This window comes from Notechis scutatus, chromosome 4, assembly GCF_049901735.1.
Source record: "Notechis scutatus isolate UNSWTSFEM ecotype Mainland chromosome 4, rNotScu1.2, whole genome shotgun sequence".
Lineage (NCBI taxonomy): Eukaryota > Metazoa > Chordata > Lepidosauria > Squamata > Elapidae > Notechis > Notechis scutatus.
Genome location: NC_142012.1, coordinates 60,801,344 through 60,827,892, shown reverse-complemented (window position 1 = coordinate 60,827,892; position 26,549 = coordinate 60,801,344). Strand labels below are relative to the sequence as shown.

Here is a 26,549-nt window from a genome sequence, read left to right as displayed (position 1 = left end):
TTTCCCTTCCCTTCCTCCTTTCTTTTCCTCCTCCCCTCCCCTCCCCTTCCCTTCCCTTCCCTCTCCTCTCCTCTCCTTTCCTTTTGCTTTCTTTCCTTCTTTCCTTTCCTCCTTTCCTCCTTTCCCTTCCTTTCCTTTCCTTTCCTTTCCTTTCCTTTCCTTTCCTTTCCTTCCTTTCCTTTCGCTTTCTATCCTCCTTTCCTTTCCTCCTTTCCTCCTTTCCCTCCCCTTCCTCCTTTCTTTTCCTCCTTCCCTTCCCTTCCCTTTCCTTTCCTCTCCTCTCCTCTCCTTTCCTTTTGCTTTCTTTCCTCCTTTCCTTTCCTCCTTTCCTTTCCTTTCCTTTCCTTTCCTTCCTTTCCTTTCGCTTTCTTTCCTCCTTTCCTTTCCTCCTTTCCTCCTTTCCCTTCCCTTCCTCCTTTCTTTTCCTCCTTTCCTCCTTTCCTTTCCTTTCCTTTCCTTTCGCTTTCTTTCCTCCTTTCCTTTTCTCCTTTCCTCCTTTCCCTTCCTTTCCTTTCCTTTCCTTTCCCTTCCTTTCCTTTCTTTTCCTTTCCTTTCCTTCTTTCCTTTTCTCCTTTCCTCCTTTCCCTTCCCTTCCTCCTTTCTTTTCCTCCTTTCCTTTCCTTTCCTTTCCTTTCCTTTCCTTTCCTTTCCTTTCCTTTCCTTTCCTTTCCTTTCCTTTCCTTTCCTTTCCTTTCCTTTCCTTTCGCTTTCTTTCCTCCTTTCCTTTTCCTCCTTTCCTCCTTTCCCTTCCTTTCCTTTCCTTTCCCTTCCTTTCCTTTCCTTTCCTTTCCTTCCTTTCCTTTCGCTTTCTTTCCTCCTTTCCTTTCCTCCTTTCCTCCTTTCCCTTCCCTTCCTCCTTTCTTTTCCTCCTTTCCTCCTTTCCTTTCCTTTCCTTTCGCTTTCTTTCCTCCTTTCCTTTCCTCCTTTCCTCCTTTCCCTTCCTATATTTGAAACTCATAGAAAGTGATTTTTTTTAAAAAAAATATGGGGTGATTATTTGACACAAATATCTCTTTTTTCTTGATCAATCTTTTTCAATCTTAGCAACTTTAAGATGTGTAGATTTCAACCCATAGGTAGCATGCCAGCTGGGGAATTCTGGCATTTGAAGTTCTCACATTTTAAAGTTTCTAAGGTTGAGGAACATTATCCTAGATTAAGACTTATGCTTTTCTGTTTGAATTGATGGAATAGAATAGAAAATTATTTCTATTTTAACAGGAGCAATAAACAGGCTTTCATAGCTTTAACAGGATCTAACTAAAGTAAGAACTTCAGCAAATAGCTAGTCATATTAGCCTCTGATAAAATGTCATCTGAATATTATGTTTTTTTTCCTATGAATTCAGAAAGCTAAAGTTAGGGGTCATAAAAATAATTACGAAGATATAATTATTTTCATATTCAATGTAATAATTCAATTTAATAATCCTAGAACCAACAAAATATTGCTAAAACATATTTTATAGAAAATTGAAAGCCAAACAAGTATAGATAAATAATATACATCTAACACAAAATTAACTTCAGCTTTAAATGCTGTTTGAAACTCTTTGCTCTCAAAACCGCAAGCAAACACTAACATTAAGGAATGGATTAGAGCTGATAAAAAGTAAACATATGCTAGAATCAGGTCTCAAATGCCCAAAGTTTATTGTAAATGGTACAAATATTGAATTAACTGTGTGCACTTAAAGATAAAAGCATTCCGTGGCTTGTGGTTATACTTGAAAGTTTAGTCCCTTTTTAAAATCCTTATAAAATGCCACGTAGCAAGCACTGGGACAATTCTTAACATAATTTTTCAAAGGCAAAATATTTCCTGCCCTGTTTCAATTTACCTACGGAGACACCAGGAAACATTGAGCAAGTTTGAAGGAATAAAAAAGAAACAGTTAAGAGAATCTGTACTGAAATTATGCAGCTGTGCCCTGGTAAAAGAAATCTTAGTAAAATAATCATCGGATTTTTAGTGAACAAATCCTAGATCTCGTTCCTTTGGATTGTCATCCATCTACTACATTTACGGTACAAGTTCAGATGAATCCATCCAAGAAATGCAAAAAATGTAAGAAAGGGAAAATTGCTGATTGCATGAAGTAGTCTGTCCTCTCCATTTGCCTGCCAACCGCCATCTTCGCTATTGGCTTATGAGAAGGGGGGCTGTCCTACCTACCATCAAGTACCCTGAAAGATCTTCCATTGAGGGGAGCTTCAAAAATTTTAGCAGCGGGTTCTCTGCCTGGTTGCTGGGTGGGTGCCCTCCTTGAGCTCCAGAGGCTTTCCTCGATCCTCCGGGAGGGTGAAAATGGCCTCCCCGGGCTCCGGAGGCTCTCTGGAAGCTGGAAACAGGCCCGTTTCCGGCCTTCCCAAACTTCCAGGAGGCCCATTTTTCACCCTCCCTGAGCCTCCGTGCGCACCCTGCACTTACCTGTATTCAAAACGGGTTACATCAGGACTCCTGGGAGGGGTGGGGTGGGGTGGGTGGGGCCAGGCAGGAGTGGGATTTGGGGGTCCTCCAACTGCACAGAATCTTAGCTAGGGGTCTCTCCCGAACTCCTGCGCACCCCCAGCAGTCCACTCCTGTCTTCCATAATGGGTCATCGTGTTATACATGAGTAAGTGGTCTGAACCCTCATATCTGAATCTACATTGTAAAGGCCACTGTGAGAGAAAGGCGGTTGATTGGCATGGAGATGTTTTTAGTAGAGATCAGGCGTGTCCACAGAGTGTATTAAAATAAGTCAAAATGGTGGCCACATTTTTATACGATGCACCTAAAAAAAAACAACAGACGGAGTTTAAATTCCACCATTTGCTCTTTTTTAAAAAAATCATGGGGACACCACATGGTTCAGATTGTTTTTAAGCTGTGTTTTACAAACAATGACAGCTCTTTGGAAATCCCATTCAAGCATCTGAAATCTATGGGAGGTAACAAAGTAAGAGTAGGGATTGAATTGTTTACAAAATTATTCCTTACTCAGGGATTGTTGGGCAACAGAAGAGGAACAGAGGACAATAGAATGGCGAGGCCATGCTGGCTAGGGAATTTGGGGAGTTGAAGTCCAAAACAGAGGTGGTGTTCAGCAGGTTCTGACCAATTCTGGAGAACCGGTAGCGGAAATTTTGAATAGTTCAGAGAACCGGCAAATCCTACCTCTGACCAGCCCTGCCCCCATCTATTTTCTGCCTCCCAAGTCCCAGTTGATCGCTGGGTCTACTTTTGTTGCCCTGCTCAGGAGAACGGAGCTGGAAAGCAGGTTAGTGGGGTGGGGAGGGAATGGGGATTTTATAGTAACCTTCCCCCAGGAGTGGGGAGGGAATGGAGATTTTGTAGTATCCTTCCCCTGCCACGGTCACAAAGCCACGCCCACAAAGCCAGGACCATAAAGCCACGCCCACAGAACCGGTAATAATTTTTTTTGAATCCCACCACTGGTCCACAAGTCTTGAAGTTGCCAAGTTTGGAGACATCTGCCTTAGGCCAGGGATGTCAAACTCACGTCGTCACGGCGGCATCATGTGATGTATCGGGACTTCCCCCCCTTCATTAAGCCAGGCGTGGGCGTGGGCATGGGCGTGGCCAGTGTGTGATGTGTCCAGCCTGTAGGCCTGGAGTTTGACAGGGCTGTTCTCCTGTAATCCATTTTATCTCATGATTCTTTCTTTTCAACAAGGAAAGGATGTAAGTGTGCCTGTGTGCGTGTGCATGGTTTTCGATGGGATTATACAAACCAGGGAGTTGAACCTGGTCTCTGTCACATCTATAGAAAGATGCCCTAAAAATAATTTCTTGTTTAAATTATTATTTTAGCCATTTTTCTAGCATTTAACAGCTTCTACCTCTGCTTATACATGTCTTTTACTGCAAAGTGCAAACATTTGGTGGGAACACATGGGTGCTATGGGTGAGTGCATGGGTGCCAAGGATAGATATTACTGAGCACAGGTGAGTGAGTGGGTGGGTGTTACAGGCATGTGAAAAACATGGTAGGAGTGGGAATGACCTGTGACCTCCTGTGAGTTTCCCCATTGATTTTGCCTGTGAGAAGCTGGTAAGGAAGGTAGCAAAAAGCAATCACATGACCACGGGATCCTGCCACTGTGGTAGTTACAGGTTGGTTGGTGCGTACCTGAATTACAATCACATGACTTTTTGGGGGGGATGCTGCAACAAGCTGCAATTTTGCAAACTGCTTGTTAAGTCTCCTAGTTCTTAACTTCGAATGATCACTGAATAAGTAGTCATAACTCAAGGGTCACCTGTGCAAGCAGGTGGGGAGACACCTGTTAGAGGCTTTTGGATTCTGGTTCTAATCACTTCTAGCCAGCGTAGTAGCCTCTTCAAACCCATGGATCGATCCTGAGGCCCCCTTCTCCGTGAGACCCCAGACCCTGTGGTCATAGGAGGCCAAACCCATTATGACGTACAGCAAATCGATTCGAGGTGGCACAGGAGACAACTCCAATATTTAATCAAGTGGAAGGGCTACCCCTTATCAGAGACATCTTGGGTAAAGAGTAGGAACGTCCAAGACGATCGCCTTGTGACGAGGTTCCATGCAGAAAACCCAACCAAGCCTGAATCCTACTCTATACCTACAATAAATTTGTTTTCTTTTTGTGTTGTACAGGTCACCTTCAAGGAGTGAGGGCAGCCAAATGTCAACTGATAAAATGGGCAGATGTGGCAGAATTTACTAAACCATCAACATCTCAAAGTTCCTAGCCCCTGTGAATGAAATATCTATCTGTGCAATTTCGTTTTCTTGTTAAATGTTTCCTTATATCTCCTCCATCACTGTAGATGTTGGCTAAGAGTCTGGTTGTTAATAATGTGCATTCACTGAACGTTGTATCTCAAAGTGAAGACCAGAATGCTTGACCACAGATGTTCAAAAATTAGATAATAGTGCAATTGAGGCCTGTTTTCACCTCAGAGTACGATCACCACCACCCCTTGTTGAATCATCCCAGCGATCATGCATCAAAACAGATCCCCTTCAGACAAACCCAGGAGAGAATTATTCTCGGAACACCCAAACTGGTCCCTCAGCCTGCTCAGCCGGTCTCCACACAGCCTTGCCAAACAGGCCTAGTTTAGATGAAGCTGCAGAATTACGAATAAAAGGGCTGATCATGGAATGAAACACGCAGAGAGACATATCATCATAGGAAAACTGCAAGAACAGCTGTTATATTCAGAATTCATTGCTAGTCAATTCCTCCGTAAATTTGTTTTTCAATATGTCATGCATAGAATCATAGTTGGAAGGAGCTTAAGAAGTCATAAACTTCTGGACACTCTAGGATTCATTCACTATCCCCGATAGAAGATTATCCAGTCTGTTTGAAGACTTCGTGAAAACCTCCCTGCAGTAACCTGTTCCACTGATTTGAGGGTAGTTATTGTCAAAATGTTCCACTTAATCTGTATTTCCATCCTTGTTGGTTTCATCCCATTACTTCTTATTTTATTCTCTGGAACAAGCAAGAATATGTCCTAACTTTCTACAATCTGACTTTCCTCTTGATATCTGAAGACAACCATCATGTGCTCTCAACCTTCTCTTCTGTAAGCATTTCCACGCTGTTTTAATCATTCTGTGTAGGACTCTGTGTTACCATCCTTTCATCATCTTAGTAACCTTTCTCTGGAATTGCTCTGGTATATCATCATCTTTTTAAAACTGGGGTTTGTAGAATTGAACTAAGTAGGCGTGCAGAACATTGTGCAAGGAGCAAGAGATGTGTGTTGCACTTTCCCATGTGATCAAAAATGATGGGTGAGTTCACCAGAGAGAAGTGATATATAGCAGGCAAGCTGGGGAAGGTAAGGAGATGCACCATGTTCCTGATAAAGACCATATTAATCATGGAGAAGCAGGTCTCATGCATTGTATCTGAGATGGAAAGGGACTGGATATTCCCATTTGATCCATTTTTCAGATTCATTTATAACTCTGATGTACCCAAACAATCTTATATTCTGACTGGATCTATGAGCATGTGCTTAAATATGCACATGCTCATTGATCCAGTCAGGCTGTCCAATGTTTAGAAAGATTATATCCTGATTTTGTGAGAAATTTTAAAAAGAAAAACCAAGCGGTTCACATTGACTCTGCAAAACCTGTGATGACCCAAGGCGTGGCACAAAGGCAATACAGTCAAATAATAAGTAGGAGTTCCTTTAATAGCTGCAACTTTGCCCCCAATGTCCTGGTTACCTTCTGGCTGGAGAAAAACTCTCCCAGGAACAGCCTTTGGCTGCAGAGATTCAAGTCCAAAAACGTTGTCAACAAAAACTTTAACTATAAGTCCAATCAAGGAAAGATGAGGCAATTAATCTGGCCGGGCAAGAGAAGGAATTCCAGACGTGAAGGAATGGCAGTAAATCAACCTGGTTGGGAGGATTCCAGGAATGCAGATAACCAAAGTCAACACAAGATAAACTCATGTTTGTTCCCAGCAAATGCTGCTCTCAGCTTGCATCTCTCTTAAACTCTCTTCCCAGATATCCCTAATGAAGGGAATCAGGGCCCTTTCCTCCCCTGTAAGCCACGCAAGCCACGTTGCTCTCTTCTCCGTTCCTCCCTGCGTGCCTTAGGATGAAGAGGAGGTAGGCCTGGGTCTTCCTCTGAACTCCCTCTCCCTTGTTCTACCTCTCCCTTGTTCTACCTCTTCCCTGCTCTGCCCAGCCGGACTTTGCCCTTCCCCAGTTTCCTCCACAGCCAATGAAGCCACACTCCCACTCCCTGTCAGCTGTTCGTCTTCCTCCTCCGAGTCAGACTCCGACAGGAGCATGACAAAACCAGTTAATAATAATTGTAACAAAAAATTGGTGGGAACATAGATTTGAAGTAGTTGAAAACGAACAGGTTAATATATTGCTTGAGCTCATAACATACCAGATTTAACTCTGGTTGAAAAGGAGGTGTGGATAATTGATGTCACAAAACCAGGAAATAGTGGAATAGAAGATGAAGCACTGGAGACAATCACAAAATATTTGGGTTCTGAAAACAAAATTGAAAGATGATATAAAATGACCATGGTGGCCCCAGTAGTTATCGGCACACTGCATGCCATACCTAAAATATCTGGATGGCACTTAAAAAATATATGCATTGACAGAATTTCCATCTGCCAATTGCAAAAGGCTAGATTGTGTTGATCTGCACCTATACCAGGTGTGATGACCCGGGGCGTGGCACAAAGGCAACACAGTCAGATAAGCAATAAGAGTTCCTTTATTATCTCCAACTTTGCCCCCCAATGTCCAAGTTACCTTCTGGCTGGAGAAAAACTCTCTCAGGAACAGCCTTTGACTGCAGAAAATTATGTCCAAAACATGAGCAACACAAGCTGTAGCTTAAAGTCCAAACAAGCCAAACTAAAGTAATTAGTTTGGCAGGGCAGGAGAAGGCATTTCAGACTTGAAGGCACGACAAAACTCACACAGTTGGGAAGACACGAGGAACACAGATAAAACACGACAACACAGGATAAAGTCACATTTGCTCCCAGCAGCCTGCCGCACGCAGCCTGCCTTTCTTAACTGTCTTCCCAGCTGTGGCTAATGAAGGGAATCAGGGCCCTTTCCTACCCCGTAAGCCACACAACCCACGTTGCTCTCTTCTCCATTCCTCCCTGCGTGCCCTAGGATGAAGAGAGGGTGGGCCTGGGTCTTCCTCTGAATTCCCTCTCCCTTGCTTGTTCTACCTTCCCCTGCTCTGCCCAGCCGGACTTTGCCCTTCCCCAGCCTCCTCCACAGCCAATGGAGCCACACTCCCACTCCCTGCCAGCTGTCCCGCTTCCTCCTCGGATTCAGACTCTGACCGGGGCATGACACCAGGGCTGTCAAACTCGCGGCCCATGGGCTGGATACATAATGCACTGGCCATGCCCACACCTGGTTTAGCAAAGGGGAAAAAAGTTGTGATACGTCACATGAAGATGCCGTGATGACACAAGCTTGACACCCCAACCTGTACTATGCTGCTATATTATGACATCATAGGTTCTTAGAAAGAAAGAAAACAGTGCATACAAATGCAAGACCAGCTAAAGAACTTTCAGTTGTGACTTCGTATTTTTGTGTATATAACAACAATAATGCCATAATTTATCATCCCCAAATTGTGAGAAAGTGAAATTAAAAAAAAGACAAACATGGAATTGGTATATTTACGTGTTATTTTGTTGTTCTTTTTTTTACAGCACAAAAATAATATATTCACTACCTCCACCGTTTCTTTTTTCTTTTTAAAATCTCCAGTAATGCAAAACTTCTCTTCCTAAAACACCCGCTTCCCAAAATTTCAAGTCATACATTGAGGGTAGCTTTAAAAAAATAATAATAATAAATTATTTAAAAAAAATCGTTGAACAGATATTCTAAAAATGGTTGGCAGCAACCTTTGCAACATACAAAACGTCTCTGTTACACCGATCAACACCATACTAGAAAGTGCATTTACTCATCACCATCAGAGATCTGACCGGTGAGAAAAACTATGGCCCCTTTTCTCTCAGAAAAATGTTGTGCAACATAGCAACACAAGTGAAAGGCCTTAGTCACCAAAGGACAACTCTCTCACACACACCCCCCCACCCAAGTCACTGCTAGGCTGCCTGTTTGCTTCGATGCCTTTTAAGTGTCCAGACCCTCCTTGATTCCAGTCCCTGGTTAAAAACAAGGTCATTGCCATTTATCATTTCAGCACCTTCCTAAGAAGTAGCATCCCATCACCCTGTCCTTTGATGCAAGACATCGTCCGGAATAGGCTAGCTGTGAACTACATGTTTACTGGTCGCCCAATGACTGCTGCATCAAAATTCCTTTGCACGTGTGAATGGATGCCAGAGGCCGTTTTCACATTATTGAACCAAATACAACATACTTATCGAGGCCTGTGGGTGACATAGGAAATCATGGTTTCCTGCCAAGTAAGTAAGCCAGGATCAATCTGAGGGATCACCCTGTTTCTTTCTTACACATACTTCTTACTGGAGAGTGAAGGCCTCCATGTTCAGCTTTCAGTAGAACAAAGCATAGTTCCGCTTATATCAGTGGTGGCTAACTTTTGGCTCCTGTGTCAAAAATTGTGCCTGCGCTTGCACACTCGTGCTCAAGAACCCAGAAGGCAATGCACGCCCTCCTACACATGCATGCGCAATCCCCTACCCACCCGCTCATCCCCCACCACCCCCTTACCTGCCCTGTGCCTCACAGCTGATTTTTGGCCGGTTTGAGGCCTTTTTCGGCCTCCCAAAGGCTTGAGGAAGGCTTCTGCAGGCTTCTGCAAGCTTTGCTTACCGAAAACTAGCCCCGTTTTGTCACTTCCTGTTTTTCTGAAAATATCGGAAGTGATGAAACGGGGCTAGTTTTCGGCCTACAAAGCTTGCAGAAGCCTGCAGAAGCCTCCCTCACGCCTTTGGGAGGGCAAAAAAGGCCTCAAACCGGCCAAAAATCAGCTGTGAGGCACGTGCATGCGCAGTGAGATAAGTTTGCCTGTTGCTCACATGCCGGCACAAATGGCTCTGCGTGACACCTGGGGCATGCGTGCCATAGGTTCGCCATCACAGCCCTATATATTCAAATTCAGAAAATGATTTTTTTTTTAAACTATTTTAATTCAACCCAGAATCAAACCATCTTATCTGGTACCAAACTGTAATTAAAAAACAACAAAACTAGAACTCTTAGTTTTATATCCAGGGAAAATGTTTTGTTTAAACTGGATTGGGGATCCTTTTTTCTCTTCTTTTTGACCCTGATAAGGCTGCAAACCTTGTAAGGCTACAAACTTGGTTATGTCCCAGTTTGTCTCTCTCTCTCGCTCTCTTTTTACCTAAAGCAGGCCAGAGTCAGTTCCCATTCTTAGCTGCCAGGAATTGAACACCGAATAATCAAGTGACACATCTGTATATAGGGATGATTATTTGGGTCTTATGAGCTACAGATCAAAACTGAGAACTTTTCGATATGAATACATCCTTTTATTTCTGCTTTACACTAAGGACTTTCTGCGCTTGGCATGTGGTATCTTTGGCAAAATTATCCAAGTATAAATTTGTTTTGGGGGGAGAGAAAAACATAGTTCTAGTTTTTTCTGAATGTGGACATTTTGGGAAATACTCTATGTGCCGTTAAAATCTTACTATGCTTGATCTGAAATTGAATTGAGAGTCAGTATATTGGTGTATAAATTGGTGGGTTTTTTTGAAGGGGGGGGGACAGGAAAAAAACATAGTTCTTTTTTTTTTTCTGAATGTGGACATTTTGGGAAATACTCTATGTGCCATACTTGTTAAAATCTTACTATGCTTGACCTGGAATTGAGCTGAGAGTCAGTATATTGGTGTGTCTCTACACGGAGCAGGATGGAACAGGAAAAGCTAGACTTTCTGTTGGATCACAAGATTTAAAAAAACATTTGGTGGTATCTTAAATATAAAAAGTGATCTGATTTTGTTCTTCACCCAAGTAAAAGTGCTTCACAGAATTCTTCCGCTGTCCAAAATGCAAGATATAGAAAAGACTTAACACTATAAAAATCCAACGGGGGGGGGGGGGGGGGGGGGGGGGGGGGGGGGGGGGGGGGGGGGGGGGGGGGGGGGGGGGGGGGGGGGGGGGGGGGGGGGGGGGGGGGGAAAAAAAAAAGGAGGATCAATATGTGAAAAAGGTAACTTACTGCATATGCCAAAGGAAGATTGTTTCACTCTCAGAAGAGAAGCCAAAATGAAAGCTCCAACAGTAGTTAAGAAAGGGAATAAGCAGCACAGCAGTGTTGTGTTAGATCTCTAGTCAGAAATCATTAAAAGGGATAATAGCTGCATGCACTTTTCTTTCCTTGGGGAAAGAAATGCAGGCAGAAATCCCTTTCAGGATTTCCTCTTGAATTGATACATAGATTCCTACCAAGATCCATAAATTCAACAACCTTTTGCACTTGTATCCTTTATTTTGTTGGCAGAGACATCCAGGGATAAATAAACCAAGGTTTTTAGTTTTTTGATCTCTTATGGACACTTCTACCAGCTTGAATCAACATTGGTTCCTAGCATGCCGTACACCGCCTCCTAAGATTTAAATCTTAGGAGTAAAAGACTGTTCGACACCTAAATTTCGAGCCACTCTTAGAGCCAAAACAAACTAGAAGCACTATCCTTTCTTCTTCATCCTTCATTCCTGCAAAGAGGACGGACCTTAAATGATCACGTCAGAAAAATGATGGATTCGGCTGGGAATGGATATAGGTATCACCAAAATTTAGCCATCACATTAAAAGTACAGCATTTTATTTTTAATTTTTTCTTCGGACCCAATTGCTAGTTCCTCACTTCTGTGAGAGGAAAATGAAAAGGTTCACTAGGAACATATTTGGGGTAAAGAACTGTCCTGCACACGTAGGGACCCATAATATTTGAAGGAAAGATAGTTTTTTTTAATTGTATAGCTCCCCTGCAGGGGTCTCCAACCTTGGCAACTTTCAGATTTGTGGACTTCAACTCCCAGAATTCCTCAGCCAGCAAAGCAAAGCAAAGCAAAGCAAAGCAAAGCAAAGCAGAGCAGAGCAGAGCAGAGCAGAGCAGAGCAGAGCCAAGCCAAAGCCAAAACTGGCTGAGGAATTCTGGGAGTTGAAGTCCCCAAGTCTTAAAGTGGCCAAGGTTGGAGACCCCTGCACTTCAGCTTGTCCTCGACCTATAACAAATGAGACTAGAAATCTGGTTGTTGGGTTGAGGCATTTATGTGACCGCAACTGTTTTTCACAGCAGTCATTAAGCAAATCACCACAGTCATTAAGTGAGTCTTGTTAAGGGAATCCATTTTTCTGAATGGTGTTTTTTTGTTGTTGCCAGAAACTAGCAAAAAAATTGTAAAATTGCAGTTATGCGACCATGGGACGCTGCAACCAGTCAATAAAGGTGGAGGTATCATGGGACCTTGGGTGTGGGGGGAGGAAATGACACTTTAGGACAACCAGAAGTGCTTTGTGAGTTGTAAAGCACCCATTATTCAAGGTAACTCTGTAAACTGTTGTAAGCAGTGGTGGGATTCAATTTTTTTTTACTACCGGTTGTGTGGGCGTGGCTTGGTGGGCATGGCAGGGGAAGGATACTGTAAAATCTCCAGTCAGAGGCGGGATTTGCCGGTTCTCCAAACTGCTCAAAATTTCTGCTACCGGTTCTCCAGAACTGGTCAGAACCTGCTGAATACCCACCTCTGGTTGTAAGATGACTGGTAGAGAAGTGTAGTCAATTGTAGCCCATTGATTCTACGACATAAAACTTGGTGGGGACCACTGAAAACCGACCTTTTACAGGTAGTCATCGACTTGCGTCCACAACTAAGACCCAAATTCCTGTTGTTAAGTGAGGGATTTGCCAAGTGAGAATTTTGCCCCATTTCACCCCCTTTCTCGCCTAGGTCGTTACGTGAAACACTGTAGTTTGATACGTTAGTAACCTGGCTTCCCCATTGACTTTGCAAAAAGTCAGGAGGTTGCAAAAAGGGATCGCGTGACCTTGGGACACAGCGACGGTCATAAATGTGAGTCAGTTCCTAAGCCTCTGAATTTTGATCATGTTGTCAGCTTTGGAAGCCATATTTTACTTAGAAGCTTCCACATCTTAAGTGCCTGGGAATTTGGGAGGGGGGGATTTCATAGAGAGGTAGAAGTTTAGACACAACAACATTCTTCTCAGAGAGTCAAGGACAAGTTACCCTGCACCTAGAAAGGAGTGGTTGAAGGAGTGTCTCCAGCTGGGACGAAGGGTGATTGGAACAGGTGGTGGACTGGTGGGTGCAGGGGATGGATTTGTGAATTTCAATCGGGAAGGGAAAACCTGGAACTCTCAGATTCGGGTTTTCCCAGATGTGCCAATATGGCAACTCTAATAAAATGGACCTTTGAGGAAATGCTTCTCTCAGACTTTATTGGTTTGAAGTTGGTTAGTTGGATTGCTGACACATGTGACCATGGGGAGGCTGGAACTATTAACTGTGAAAAATTGACATAAGTCACTTTTTTTCAGTAACTTTGAACAGTCACTAAGAGAGCTGTTGTAAGTCGAGGACTGCCTGTATTTCTTAAGCTAGAAAGTTGAGGCAGGATTGTAAGGACAGACACCAAAAATAGACGTTAGGCTTACCTCTTAGCATTGAAAAACCCTCAACTCTCAGTGACTGTGTCAGCCTTCAAGATTTTCTCCCTTTGCTTCGCATCTTTCGGCTGTCATAACTAATGGGGGAGGAGGAGGGGGGAATGGTTATGGGAAATGAGCTGGAGGTGTTACAAACCAGAACTGTATAAACTGGGGGGGGGGGCGGGTACATTCTTGCTTAGGTTTCTATCCTATGCTATGTGCAGCTGCAACCCTTTATCAAACTATGTCAAGGTCAACGGACAGAAGCCTCATCACCACCTGGAGATGCCCACATGATGATATACACAACTTTTAATTGGATGAGACAATTGAACTCTTGGGGGTGGGAACGTTGCCATTACTTTGTATATGTGATTTACGCGCCCATTTTCTCAGATTCAGAATTCTTTTGTTGCTACCACTTGATTTCCAGTAAAAGATATCTTTTCTCTGATTAAAGGAGTCTAAGTATTTCTTTCTTGGATCTTGAATGGAGCACCAGCTGACATTATTCTGAATCTCCACATTACCAGCCCACACGGAGAATTAGTAAATTTTCTTCCGAGGGGGTCTGAACACCATGTCAAATCCAGCCAGTGACCAAGAAGACCTGGGAGCAACTAGAGGACAAGATTCTCTGCTGCTAGAGGAAGCGGGGGAAGCCGACTGGTTAGCAGAACTAAATCTTGGGGAAAAACCAGCTGTAAAACCCAAATGGTCCCTGGGAGTCGGTTGGAAGAATCCTGAGGAAAAGCCTCCTCCAGGAGTGACCACTACCCGTCGGCGTGGAAGAGAGGAGCCATGGCAGGAGAAGGAAAGAATTTTTTACTAACTCAAGCCATGCATCTTCTAAATGAAGCTATCGGAGAACCTCAAACTGATCAAAGGTATGAGGGAGAGGAGGGGGAAGCAGCCCCAGCCAGAAGAATCAGAGGAGCCACCCCCATAAATCAACCTGGGCTAGCGCAACAGGCAGCAGCAGCCCAGGGGGCCCCAGTGGGAGGGGTAATTGCCAGAAGACGTAGAACTCCAAAGGTGCCTCCGTTGGAAGTAAAATATGGGGGGCTGGGATCCCAAGGAGTTAGGATTCTTCCTGGCCCAAGTCTGGAGCCATATGGAGGAATATGGAGGGGAATTTTCGTCAGAAGCAGCCAAAGTTAGATGTGTTACCAGGGCTCTGGAGGGAACAGCTGCAGAGTGGATGGTGACTTTGCATAATGATAATGCCCCTCAGCTGATGAATTATGACTGCGCTGCGGGCCAGGTTTGAAGACCCACTTGCTGAACGTAAGGCCAGAATTAGGATGAAGACCATAAATCAGGGGTGGAGATCAATGGCCGACTACACCCAGGAATTTAGAGAGCTGGCGTGTCATATTCCAGGCTGGTCCCAGGGAGCCCTGATAGAAGCTTTTAAAGATGGGTTGAATGAAGATGTATACCAAAGCTGTATTGCCAGAAGAGACCCCAGTGAGCTGCAGCTGTGGTACGTGCTGGCAGCAGAGGTGGAAATTGATCTGACCCGAAACAGATGCCGGGGGGTTTTGGTTGGAGCAAGTCCTCCCCTACCAGCCCTCGAGAAGCCTTAAAACCTCAAAAGGGAGGAATGGCGACAAAACCCAAGACCACTGCCTGCTTCCGATGTGGGAAGGAAGGTCAGCGGGCTGCAGATTGCCGTGCCAAGCTAGAACCAAAGGGGGCGCCAGGAGGAGGAAGAAAACCTGAAAAAAACCCAGCAAAGCCTCGTGAAGCAGCGCTTAAAGCAGAGGAGGTTGTAGAGATCGCTCCTCTGAAAGGAGAGGAGCTGGGAACTCCAACCTCTTCTGAAGAGAGTGAATCCGAATCGGAAGACGACTCACTGGTAAGTCCAAACAAGGGCCCTATGACCATTCCAGTGAGATTAAGGGTACCCACGTCGGGAGCCAAAGGGGAAATGCTGGCCTTGTTAGACTCTGGGTGCACAAGGTGCATAATCAGCTCAAAGGTAGTGGAGAAAATGGGCTTAAGGCTAAAGACTTTAAAAACACCCATAGCCTTTTGCCAATTGGATGGATTGGTAGCTGGGGGCGGCCCTGCACATTTCATAACGGAACCAGTAGAAATGACGATGGGGAAGCATAGAGAGACTTTGTGTTTTATTGTGGCTCATGGGATGGAGCGCCCAATACTGGGGTTGCCCTGGCTACGGAAATGGAGCCCCCACATTGATTGGAGGAGAGGGTCATTGCGGATACGTACTGACCAGTGCCCAGAAGGGGAGGGGCAATCTCAACCGAAACTCAAGAATCCCACTGAACTGGCCTCCACTGGCACCGAGAACCTGAAGGGGGAGGAGAAAATTCCAGAGGAATATTGGGACTTAAAGGAAGTATTCAGTGAAAAGGCCTCAGATGAGCTTCCCTCCCATCGTTCAACAGATTGCAGTATTGAAATTTTACCCGGGGTGAAACTCCCAAAACCGAAACTGTACTCGATGACACCATGGGAGCTAGAAGAGCTGCGGTCATTTATCGATAAGAATTTGGAACGTGGTTTCATCCAACCTGCTAGACCCCGGGTAGCAGCCCCAGTATTGTTCCGTGAAAAATGGCTCCCTTCGTTTGTGTTGACTACAGAAACCTGAACGCTATTTCAGTGGAGAACGTGTACCCCCTCCCCTTAATGAAGGACATGTTGGCCCACTTGGCCAAAGGGAAATTTTTTTACAAAACTCGACTTGAGAAAAGCATATTACCGGGTTCGAATTAAGGAAGGAGATGAATGGAAAACTGCTTTTAACTGCCCAATGGGTTGTTTCCAATTCAACCTTCTTCCATTTGGCCTACAGGGGGCCCCTGCAGTATTCATGCAAATGATCAATCAGGTGTTGCATGAACATCTATACAAAGGGGTGTTGGTTTATCTAGATGATATTCTTATCTACACAGAGACTTGTGATGAACATGTGAAACTAGTGCAGTCAGTTCGGGAAAAACTTGGAGCTGCTGAGCTGTATGCAAAGTTGTCCAAGTGTGAATTCCACCAGGAAAAAATTGACTATTTAGGTTGTCGCATCTCACATGATGGCATAGAAATGGATCCGGGGAAGGTTCGTGCCGTTTTGGAATGGGCCCCTCCCCGCACCAGGAAACAACTTCAAAGTTTCTTGGGATTCGCTAATTTTTACCGTCAATTTATCCCTGCTTTTGCGAAGATTGCAATGCCTATCACAAATCTCCTAAAAACCAAAGGGGAGGTGAAACCAAAGCCTAGTAAACCACTGGAGTGGTCCATGGAATGTCAAGCCACTTTTGAAAAGCTGAAATGACTGTTTGCTGCTGAACCAGTACTCAAGCACCCGGACATGGATGCTCCTTTTGTAATCCAAGCCAATGTGAGTGACGTAGCAGTTGGGGCGGTGTTACTACAAGCAAACGAGATGGGGACTCTGCAACCGTGTGCATATACTTCCCGTAAACTAACTGAAACCGAAAGAAGATGGGCCATCTGGGAAAAAGAAGCTTTTGCAGTTCGCTGGGCTCTGTTAACCTGGAGGCATTTCTTGGAAGGGGAAAAACACCCATTTGAGATGTGGACAGATCATAAAAATTTGGAGGCTTTGAAAACGCCTCGGAAGCTGTCTCCCAAGCAAGTTCGCTGGGCGCAGTACTTTAAGCACTTTAATTTTTTATTGAAGTACATTCCAGGGGGGAAGAACTTCTTGGCAGATGCTTTATCTAGATTACCTCAATATAATAGTGCTCGCCAAGAAGTGATATGGCCGATTGTCCCAACCAAACGGTTGGCAGCTCCAGTGGTTACCAGAGCTCAGAAAAAGAAGGAGGTTGATTTATCAAATTTGACTGCACAATTAAGAGATGCTCTAAAACTTGATGATTGGTTTCTTGCTCACTCAAATAACTGTACAATTAGAGATGGTTTGGCATGGGTGGGGCCAAATTATATGTGCCAGTGAAGCTGAGAAACCAAATATTACAGCAAGCTCATGACTCTAAAGCCGCTGGTCATTTTGGATTCGTGAAAACCTTACACTTGGTTAAAAGGCAATTTTGGTGGCCTACCTTGAAAAAGGACATTGAGACTTATGTAGCTAGTTGTCCTATCTGTGCCTCAGCCAAACGGCCTCCTGGTAAACCAGCAGGCTTACTTCAAAATGTGGCTAGACCAATGGCTCCATGGAAGGAAATCTCTATGGATTTTATAGTGGAATTACCTGAAAGTGGGGGGGAATACAGTTATTTGGGTAGTAACTGATTTGTTTTCCAAACAGGTACATTTCATACCTTGTCCGAAAATCCCATCTGCAAAAACGTTGGCTAAACTGTTTATTTTACATATCTACAGGTTACATGGGGTTCCTGAACGCATAATCTCAGACGGGGTGTCCACTTTACCTCAAACTTTTGGAAGGAGTTCCTGAAGTTATTGGGCTCCGCCCAGGGCTTAAGCTCCGCCCACCACCCACAAACCAATGGGGCTTGTGAGAGAACTAACTTGGTATTGGAACAATATCTTCGATGTTATATAAATTATCAGCAAGATAATTGGGCTGACCTATTGCCATTCGCTGAGGTGGCATATAATAATTCGGTACACAGTAGTACTGTGTTTACTCCGTTTAAAGTGGCTTCAGGACAAGACTTTGTACCCATACCCGAGCTTCCACGGGAGAAACCTAACATTCATTCATTAGATGAATGGATAACACAGCTCCAGCTTACCTGGCTGGTCACCCGTAAAGCATTAGATGATGCTCATCAAGCTCATTAAAAAATTGCAGATAAAAAGAGAACTCCACAAAAACCATATCAAGTGGGTGACAAGGTCTTTTTATCCACCAGATATTTGCAGACCACACAAAAGTCAAAAAAGCTTGGACCTAAGTATGTTGGACCTTTCTCAATTGAACGAATTGTGAACCCTGTGGCAGTCCAACTGAAATTACCAAAAACTCTTCGACGGATCCACCCTGTTTCCCACGTTAGTTTATTAAAACCTGAACATATCTCCGACTTGAGACCAACTCAGGTTGATCCCCCTGTACTATTGTTAATTGAAGGTGAACAACATTTTGAAGTTAAAGAAATTTTGGATTCTCGAAAATGAAGGGGTCGACTCCAGTATTTGGTTGCTTGGAAACATTTTCCTCCTTCACAGGCTGAGTGGGTGAATGAGAAGGATGTTAAGAGCTCCTACACTTAATAAAGGCATTTCGTACTAAATATCCGAATAAACCCTAAAAAATTAGTATGTTGCTGTTACACGTATATTTTCTATTACCTTCTATTTTTATCTTTTTTAGGACTAACGTCTCTTTTCTAGGAGGGCTGAATGTCAGCCTTCAAGATTTTCTCCCTTTGCTTTGCATCTTTCGGCTGTCATAAGTAACGGGGGGGAGGGGGGAATGGTTATGGGAAGTGAGCTGGAGGTGTTACAAACCAGAACTGTATCAACTGGGGGGGGGGAGGTACATTCTTGCTTAGGTTTCTATCCTATGCTATGCGCAGCTGCAGCCCTTTATCAAACTATGTCAAGGTCAACGGACAGAAGCCTCATCACCACCTGGAGATGCCCACATGATGATATACACAACTTTTAATTGGATGAGCCAATTGAACTCTTGGGGGTGGGAACGTTGCCATTACTTTGTATATGTGATTTACGCGCCCATTTTCTCAGATTCAGAATTCTTTTGTTGCTACCACTTGATTTCCGGTAAAAGATATCTTTTCTCTGATTAAAGGAGTCTAAGTATTTCTTTCTTGGATTTTGAATGGAGCACCAGCTGACACTTAGGGATGGGATTCAAATTTTTTAACAACTGGTTCTGTGGGCATGGCTTAGTTGGTGGGCGTGGCTTGGTGGTCATGTGACTGGGTGGACATGGCTTGGTGGTCATGTTATTGGCTGGGCATGGCCAGCTCAATATCACTCACATTGAGGCATGCATCTCCTTGCCTGGCCTCTCATGACTGTGGGGATACTGCAACAGTCATAAGTGTGAATAATGGTCATAAGTCACTTTTTTCAGTGCCATTGTAACTTTGAATGGTCACTCCACACAAGCAAAGTACCAGCAAAGGAGGGAAAATAAACTCCAGAGAAGTTCCAGAGACAGGAAGTCTAGTCCTGCCAAGAATGTAAAAAGGGTTAACGGAGAGGCAGTTTCTGTAAGCAACACCAGAATGTTTCCTTCCTGCCTTCCTTACAAGATTAGGCCAGTAATTTCTTCTAACAACCGGTTCTCCAAACTGCTTAGAATGTTAACAACCGGTTCTAGCGAATAGGTGCAAACTGGTAGAATCCCACCCCTGGATCTTGCCAATTATGCTCTACTTCAGGGGTGTCAAACTCAAGGCCCGCAGACCAGATCCGGCCCATGGTGCCTCTGCCAGAAAAAACGGAGCTTGGCTCTATTTTTGGCCACGACAGCCTCCTGCAGCCCTCTGCCACTGAAAATGCACGCAGCCATCCTGAGCTCCATTTTCGGCCAAGCTGCTTATTCACTGGCAGAGGGCTGCAAGAGGCCGTCGTGGCCAAAAATGGAGCTTGGGAGCCTGTTTTTGCTGGGAGATCGCTCGGGCCACCACAGGCGCCCCTGACCTGAGTGACATCAAGCTGGCCACACCCACCTTGGCGACGCCTACCCCGGCCCCAATTGCAAAGGGACAGAACCCAAAGAACTGGTTCTTACTGCAAATGTGAAATATATTGCACAGCTTGGGAAGCTCCAGAAGATGCCATCCCGTTTTGCTCTCTCTGCAGTCCATGAAATTTACTGAAACGTAGCAATCTGTAGGCCTCAGCACCATTGTTCAAGCCAGCAGCATGCAGGATCTCATAAGCACGCTTGTTCAATCTTCCAAGAGGGAAAAGAACTACAAATCCCACATGGGATTCTGCTTGTGTGTTTAAATCTTATGGAACTTTGGATTGTGGTTACTATTTGCTTAACTGGATGTGTTTAATTCTTGGACAATGCATGTGACATTGATACAAAGATCTGAATAAGCAAGAACCAAATTTCTGGCATCTCATTGGGTGAAGAACAAAACTGTAACTTTTGCAATGAAACTAACCCAGAAAAATAGACTCTCATTTTTTCAGTGCCATATCTCCTAATTGTTTGTTAGAATCCAAAGAGCCAGATCGCCCATCACACAAAAACGTGACTCTGGGCCATGTACGACAGTGAATGGCTGCCCTACAACAAACAGGGAATGTGGATCTGCAGCATGATTTAAGTGAGACTAAAATCCTTTTAAGGGAATGTACGGCTTGGCGTCGCCAACTTGATTTCTTTTTCAATAAGCCAAAGCTTAGAAGGCTCAACTCTCTAAGGGAGAACACCCATCTAAAATAATCCATAGCCCAAGCCCAGTTCCAAAAAATATTTATCTTGCCTTCCTGTGAATGGCAATTACCTTGAAAGCAATGGTTTCGGATTTCCTACAACACGAAAACCCTTTTCACAATCTTTTCAGAAGCACTTATCACAAGGCTCCTGAAAAACTCACTTTATATAGCATGGGCTGCTAAGGCTTCCTGGAATTCATCAATTTAAAAAAAATGCATTGTGCACACTTTAAAATACAGCATACCTTCAGTCTAACATCAGTGCAGAGAGTCCTTGGTTATGACCAACAACCATTCAAAGTTATGATGGATCTCCCCAGAATTATTAACCATCCGGTTTCAAAATCCTGAGAGCCATCCCAGTCATGCGATTGGGTGCTTGGAAACCAGTCCCCATTTCCGGCCATTTGTGGCATCCTGTGGTCAGGTGACTGTGATTTTCTACAATTTATTATTTTTTTTTTGCAGGAAACTTATCATTTAGCCCAGGGGCCTTCAAACTTGGCAACTTTAAGACTTGTGGACTTCAACTCCCAGGATTCTCCAGCCAGCATAGCTTTAAGTCCACAAGTCTTAAAATTGCCAAGTTTGGGGATTTAGCCCATTGGCTAAAATAGGTTTGCTTAACAACCAACACTTTCACTTAATGACCATTGCCCAAAAAGGTGATAAAATTGGGCGTGGCTCAATTACGGTCATAAGCCGAGGACTACCTATACTGTAGTTACGGGACGAACAGATAAAAAAAATCAGCAAGAGGCCCCGAGATGTTGTAGACAACAACTTACACTATCCCTGAACAGCATGTGAAAAGCTCAAGATGCAAATTGCAGCCTAAAAAAACATCTAAAAATACACAGGCTCGGAAAAGCTGCTTTAAGGAATTGGTTATCAACTCTGGTTCCTGGTTTTGGAGAAGTGGCTTGAGTGAAGTTGTCTTCAGCTGATGCTATTCCTTGTGAGAATATATTCTTGCTTCTTCAAACAAATTCTTCCTTCTTGTCTCTGTCCCTGTAGGGATCAGCAATGAATCACCTGGTCTGATAGTAATGGAATGGAACTGCTTACTGCAGCCAACTCACGATGGCCAACTCATGATGACCAATTTGGTATGGTCAACTCACCGCAGGAGAATCCGACATGGCCAACTCACCATGCAACAACTCAACAATTCAATTTCATTATTTAAAATAATTTAAAAATTATTTTTTTGTCATTCACATTTCATGTTGTCCTTCCTTTAGCCTCCTTTAATGATTCTATTTCTATTCCTTTGATATTAGTGTAACTCTTGTCCCATGGCGAGCTGGCTGCGGCAAGCTGTCGTAGACCTCTAGTAGGTATCTTGTAGATTGCTCTCATTTTGAGTGGTCTTATTATTGAGGAATCCTCGTGAATCTGTCGAGAAACTCCACAACTCCACAGTCTGAAAATCACTGCTGAAAAGGAATGGGCGAAGAAGAAGTGGTCCTTAACGGTGATGCAAGCATCTATCCAACATTATACCTCCATTTGGTGGATTCACCTGATGAATGTGAGCCTCTCTACATTTGCTCTTCTTCTTGATGACTTAAGATGGGAGAATCTTCTAGACATAAGTTAGGAGTTTTAGTCAACGATTAAGCAATGATCCTGCGTGGGCTGTATTGGTCAGGTCTACAGTGTAGTCAGGTTAACAGCATTGGTCAGGATCCACTCTAGTATGGAGAAAGTCACAAGTCTTCCCAATCATTCCCTTGACTGGTAAAATAAAATATACCCAGATTCTGAATTTTTTGATATATCGGACGTCAGGCCATAGAATTCTTCAATAGCTTGTGCATCGATTTTCTAAGGGGAGAAAAGAAAAGAGAGAAGCTATCAAAACAGGAATGCTGAAATGGACATCATGTTTATAAGCAATGGGATTTGGCCTCAGGTTTCAGCAAGCTAGACAACCAGGCTATTTTGAGCCTTATACTTTCTTATAATATCTTTCCTTATACTTTGTACTTGCAATATGCATGCATCTATTTCTCCCTCATTGTTGGAAAGATTACGAGCAGCTGAGAGATTGTGAACATCAGAGCTGAAGAAGCTTCTTGGATGAGAAGTGAAACGCCTTCAAAGAAAAACCAGAAAGTCCAGTTGCCTCTTGAAAAAAACACTTTTGGGACAACCATGACTTGCATAACTGAGATGTTCCATTGATAGACAACAGCTGAGATCTTTGGACTATTTCTGGCCTGAAAGTCTTACAATTCAAACTTTATTAAGCTGTCATGCCCCTGTTGCAATCTGATTCTGAGAGGGAGATTGAGCAGCTGACAGGGAGTGGGAGTGTGGCTCCGGTGGCTGTGGAAGAAACGGGGGAAGGGCACAGTCCGGCTGGACATTCAGAGGAAGACCCAGAGCCATTCCCTCTTCATCCTAGGGTACATAGGGAAGAATGGAGAAGGGAGCAACGTGAGTTACGGGGGCTACAGGGGAGAAAAGGGCCCTGATTCCCTTCATTAGCTGCAGTTGGGAAAACAGGATTTCGCGTACAGCACCTTGCTGGAAGCAAAGCGTGAATTTATCTTTGTTTGTCAAGTCTTATCTAGGTTCCTGCGTCCTCCCAACTGTGTGTGTTTCGTTGTCTTTTGAAATCTGCAATTCCTTATCCTGCCCTGTCTCGTTAATTGCTGCAGCCTGGCTTGCGTTGGGTTTTTATTTATAATTTTTATGTACTTTGGGTTCAGACTGAATTTCTTCCCTTTAAAAACTGTTCTTGGGAGAGTTTTTTCTCCAGCCAAGGATAACTGGATATTGGGGGCCAAGTTGGAGGAATTAAAGGGGCTTTACCTACTTCTGTGACTTTGTTGCTTTTGTGCCATGCCCCTTTGGGTCATCACAAGCTTTGTTTAATCCAAGATTCTTTTGTGTGAATTCAACTGATTCTCAGGGAAAAAATATCTTTTGCCTTCCCCCCCCTTCCTAACAGTGCCATCTCGGTATAAGTAGTCCTTGACTTACAACAGTTCATTTAGTGACCATTTGAAGTTATAATGTCCCTGGAAAAAAGAGACGTATGAGCATTTTTCACACTTACGACTGCTGGAGCATCCTGAGGGTCAGGTGATTTACTATACTATTTCGGATGCTTGGTAACTGACTCATATTTATGACAGTTGCAGTTGTCCTGAGGTCCTGTGATTCCCTTTTGTGACCTTCTGACAAGCAAAGTCAATGGGGAAGCTAGATTCACTTCACAACTGTGTTACTACCGTGTTTCTCCAACAATATGCCCCCCCCCCGAATAGGAAGGCCCAGCACTGCTTTGTACGCATGCAATGGAATTAAGCCCTGCTCCCAAAATTTGGGCCTATTTAAGCGCATGTATTTCCCGCCATTTCTCACATCGCTTGAACAATACGAGGTGAAGAGACATGGGGGGGGGGAGGGCAGAGGGGGGAAAAACTTGTCGAACTCATCCCATGCGCAGCCACGCCTCGCCACTGGGCTGCTTCTATCGGCCATTAGGAATGCCCCACAGGAAGCCACGCCTCGCCACCGGGCCACTTCTATCAGCCGTTAGGAGCGTCCCACGCTTTGCCACCGGGCTGCTTCTATTAGGAGTGCCCCGCAGGCAGCCACGCCTCGCCACCTTTTATCAGCTTTTATCAGCTGATAGAAGTGGCCCGATGGTGAGGTATGGCTGCCTGCGGGGCACTCTAGCTGAGGCTGCACGCGGGGGGGAAATTAAGTCACCCTTCAAAAAGATGGCCTAGCCGTTTTTGGTGGGTTCAAAAAATAAAAAATAAGGCCCAGCCTTATTTTCTGAGAAACACAGTAATTTAACAACTGCGTGATCCACTTAACAAACGGGGAAAGAAAAGGTCATAAAAACGGAGAAAGGTCACTTAACAACATAAATTTTGGACTCAATTGGAGTCATAAGTTGAGGACTACCTGCATAATGATTCCTGATTCAATAACATCATTGTGGCCCGTGACATGCTACAAGGCATTAAAAACAACACAAAAATCATTTTTTTAAAACAATAGTCCTCAAATTAAAATATTACTTTAAAACAATGGCAGCTGTAGGAAATTTTGCAGCTCTTCTGCATGCGATGTTCAGTCTGTGATCAGATAAATATAAAGCACACAAAATCATCGTCAAAACTTCCAAGATGGAACTTCGATTAGCAAACGATTAGCTGTTGTGGCCCGCCAGCTGCCAGTGGAGCTGGTGGCAGATTCGAATTGATGAGGCGGTTGGGAAGGAATTTGGGCCAGTGCTGGAGTCTGGGGAAGGGTCTGTGTCAGATGCAGAGATAGAGCCAGAGCCATCCAACATTTCCCAGCTACCGGAGAGGCAGCTGCCTTTAGAGCAGGGGTGTCCAACCTTGGCCACTTTAAGACTTGTGGACTTCAACTCCCAGAATTCCTCAGCCAGCAAAGCTGGCTGAGGAATTCTGGGAGTTGAAGTCCACAAGTCTTAAAGTAGCCAAGGTTGGACACCCCTGCTTTAGAGGCTGATATGAGTGAGGAGGAAGAACAGCTGGAGCCTGTTCCAGGCGCACATATGCACACATATGTCAGGAGAGGGGAACAATGGAGGACAAGGAGTCAACTTGGGAAACAAAGCACACTTGCACACTGAATGGCCCCTCCCTGGATGGGGAATAAATAGAAGGAAAGGGGAGAGGTTGTCGTAGGAGAAAACAGTTCATCTTTCTGAAGATTTTGCTCATAGTGTTTCGGCTGGGAGCTCACGGCTTTGCAATTATTGCAAGGGCCTGATAAGGCTGGGTCAGAACACTAGCAAGTTATAAGGTTGAGTTACAAACTGCTGTGAAGGACTAAAGGTCCTTCACATGGTATGGTCAAAAAAAAAAGCGGTGTAACAAAAAATTGCTGTGACAGTAGGAGTGCAACAACTGATCAAAGTTCCATCTGGGTTTGACTGCACAACCAATAGTCCTTGACTTATGACTGTAAATGAGGCTGAAATTATGGTCACAGGTTAGGCTGGTTATTAAGAGGGTCAACAAACGACCACACCCTATTTTGCAATGTTTTTATTTTACAGTGGTCAGTAAGTGAATCACTGCTGTCATTAAACAAATGCCATGGGTGCTTAAGGGAATACGGTAAATACAAGCGAATCCATGTCCGCCAAGGGCTGTTTTTGCTGGAAAACAAATTAAATGTTCATTTCCAGCAAAAATGTAAATCGTGATCAAGTACAAAGGGCCAGAAACATGAGCCAGTTGCCAAGTGCCCAAAATGTGATTACATAATGGGGAAGGGGAGTGGCTGTTCGAACTCTGAATGGTTGCTAAGCAATGGTTCGTAAATTGAGGACTGCCTGTATTCTAGCTGCCATTTTGACTTTTTAAAAAAATCAATCCTTGAAGGCACTGTTGAAAAAAAAACCATGGAAGACATGAATTCCTCCAAATCACAAGGGGGAGAATGATATTATTATGTCTATTAAGCTGGCTGAGGAATTTTGGGAGTTGAAATCCACACACCTTGAAAGTTGACCAGGTGGAGAAACTTTGCCTTAGAATAATAAGGATTCTACTTTCAGCAAATGAAATGCGGTAACACAAAAACAGGCTCAATTAAGGCTTGGTAGGTTTGCTTACAATTTGTCGATTTACTCACCTCTACAATATCATCATCGAACAGTAGCCAGAAGCCATGACTTTTCACGATGGTGATATAGTGTCCACGGTTAGGCCCACTGAGAAGGAAGGAGGGAAGGAAGGAAGGAAGGAAGGAAGGAAGGAAGGAAGGAAGGAAGGAAGGAAGGAAGGAAGGAAGGAAGGAAGGAAGGAAGGAAGGAAGGAAGGAAGGAAGGAAAAAAACTCACAAATTAAAATAAAAAATCCAGAATCCCAGAGAATTTTCTAAACACAAAAGTAATGAAAGTAACATCTGTGTTGACTTCTTCGTCTTCCTAGAAGCCAAGGGTGACACTGAATCCTTTTCTCGCTGTTTCTTTCATGCATAAGTGAGGACTTCTGCAGGTGAACGTTCTCCATACCAGCCTCCGTGTTCAT

The 26,549-nt window shown here is 44.0% G+C and overlaps 1 protein-coding gene across 1 annotated transcript in view; it reads right to left on the bottom strand.

Annotated features, from left to right (window-relative positions):
* Positions 1-20,534: 20,534 nt before the first annotated feature.
* USP46 (ubiquitin specific peptidase 46) overlaps positions 20,535-26,549 on the bottom strand; it is a 40,962-nt gene continuing 34,947 nt past the window's right edge. Inside the window, exons 8-9 of the mRNA XM_087963560.1 lie at positions 26,152-26,230; positions 20,535-22,344 (exon numbers count right to left, since the gene is read on the bottom strand). Of these exons, the coding sequence (XP_087819686.1) occupies positions 22,243-22,344; positions 26,152-26,230 (181 nt within the window). The 3' untranslated portion in view covers positions 20,535-22,242. The remainder of the gene's footprint in view (positions 22,345-26,151; positions 26,231-26,549) is intronic.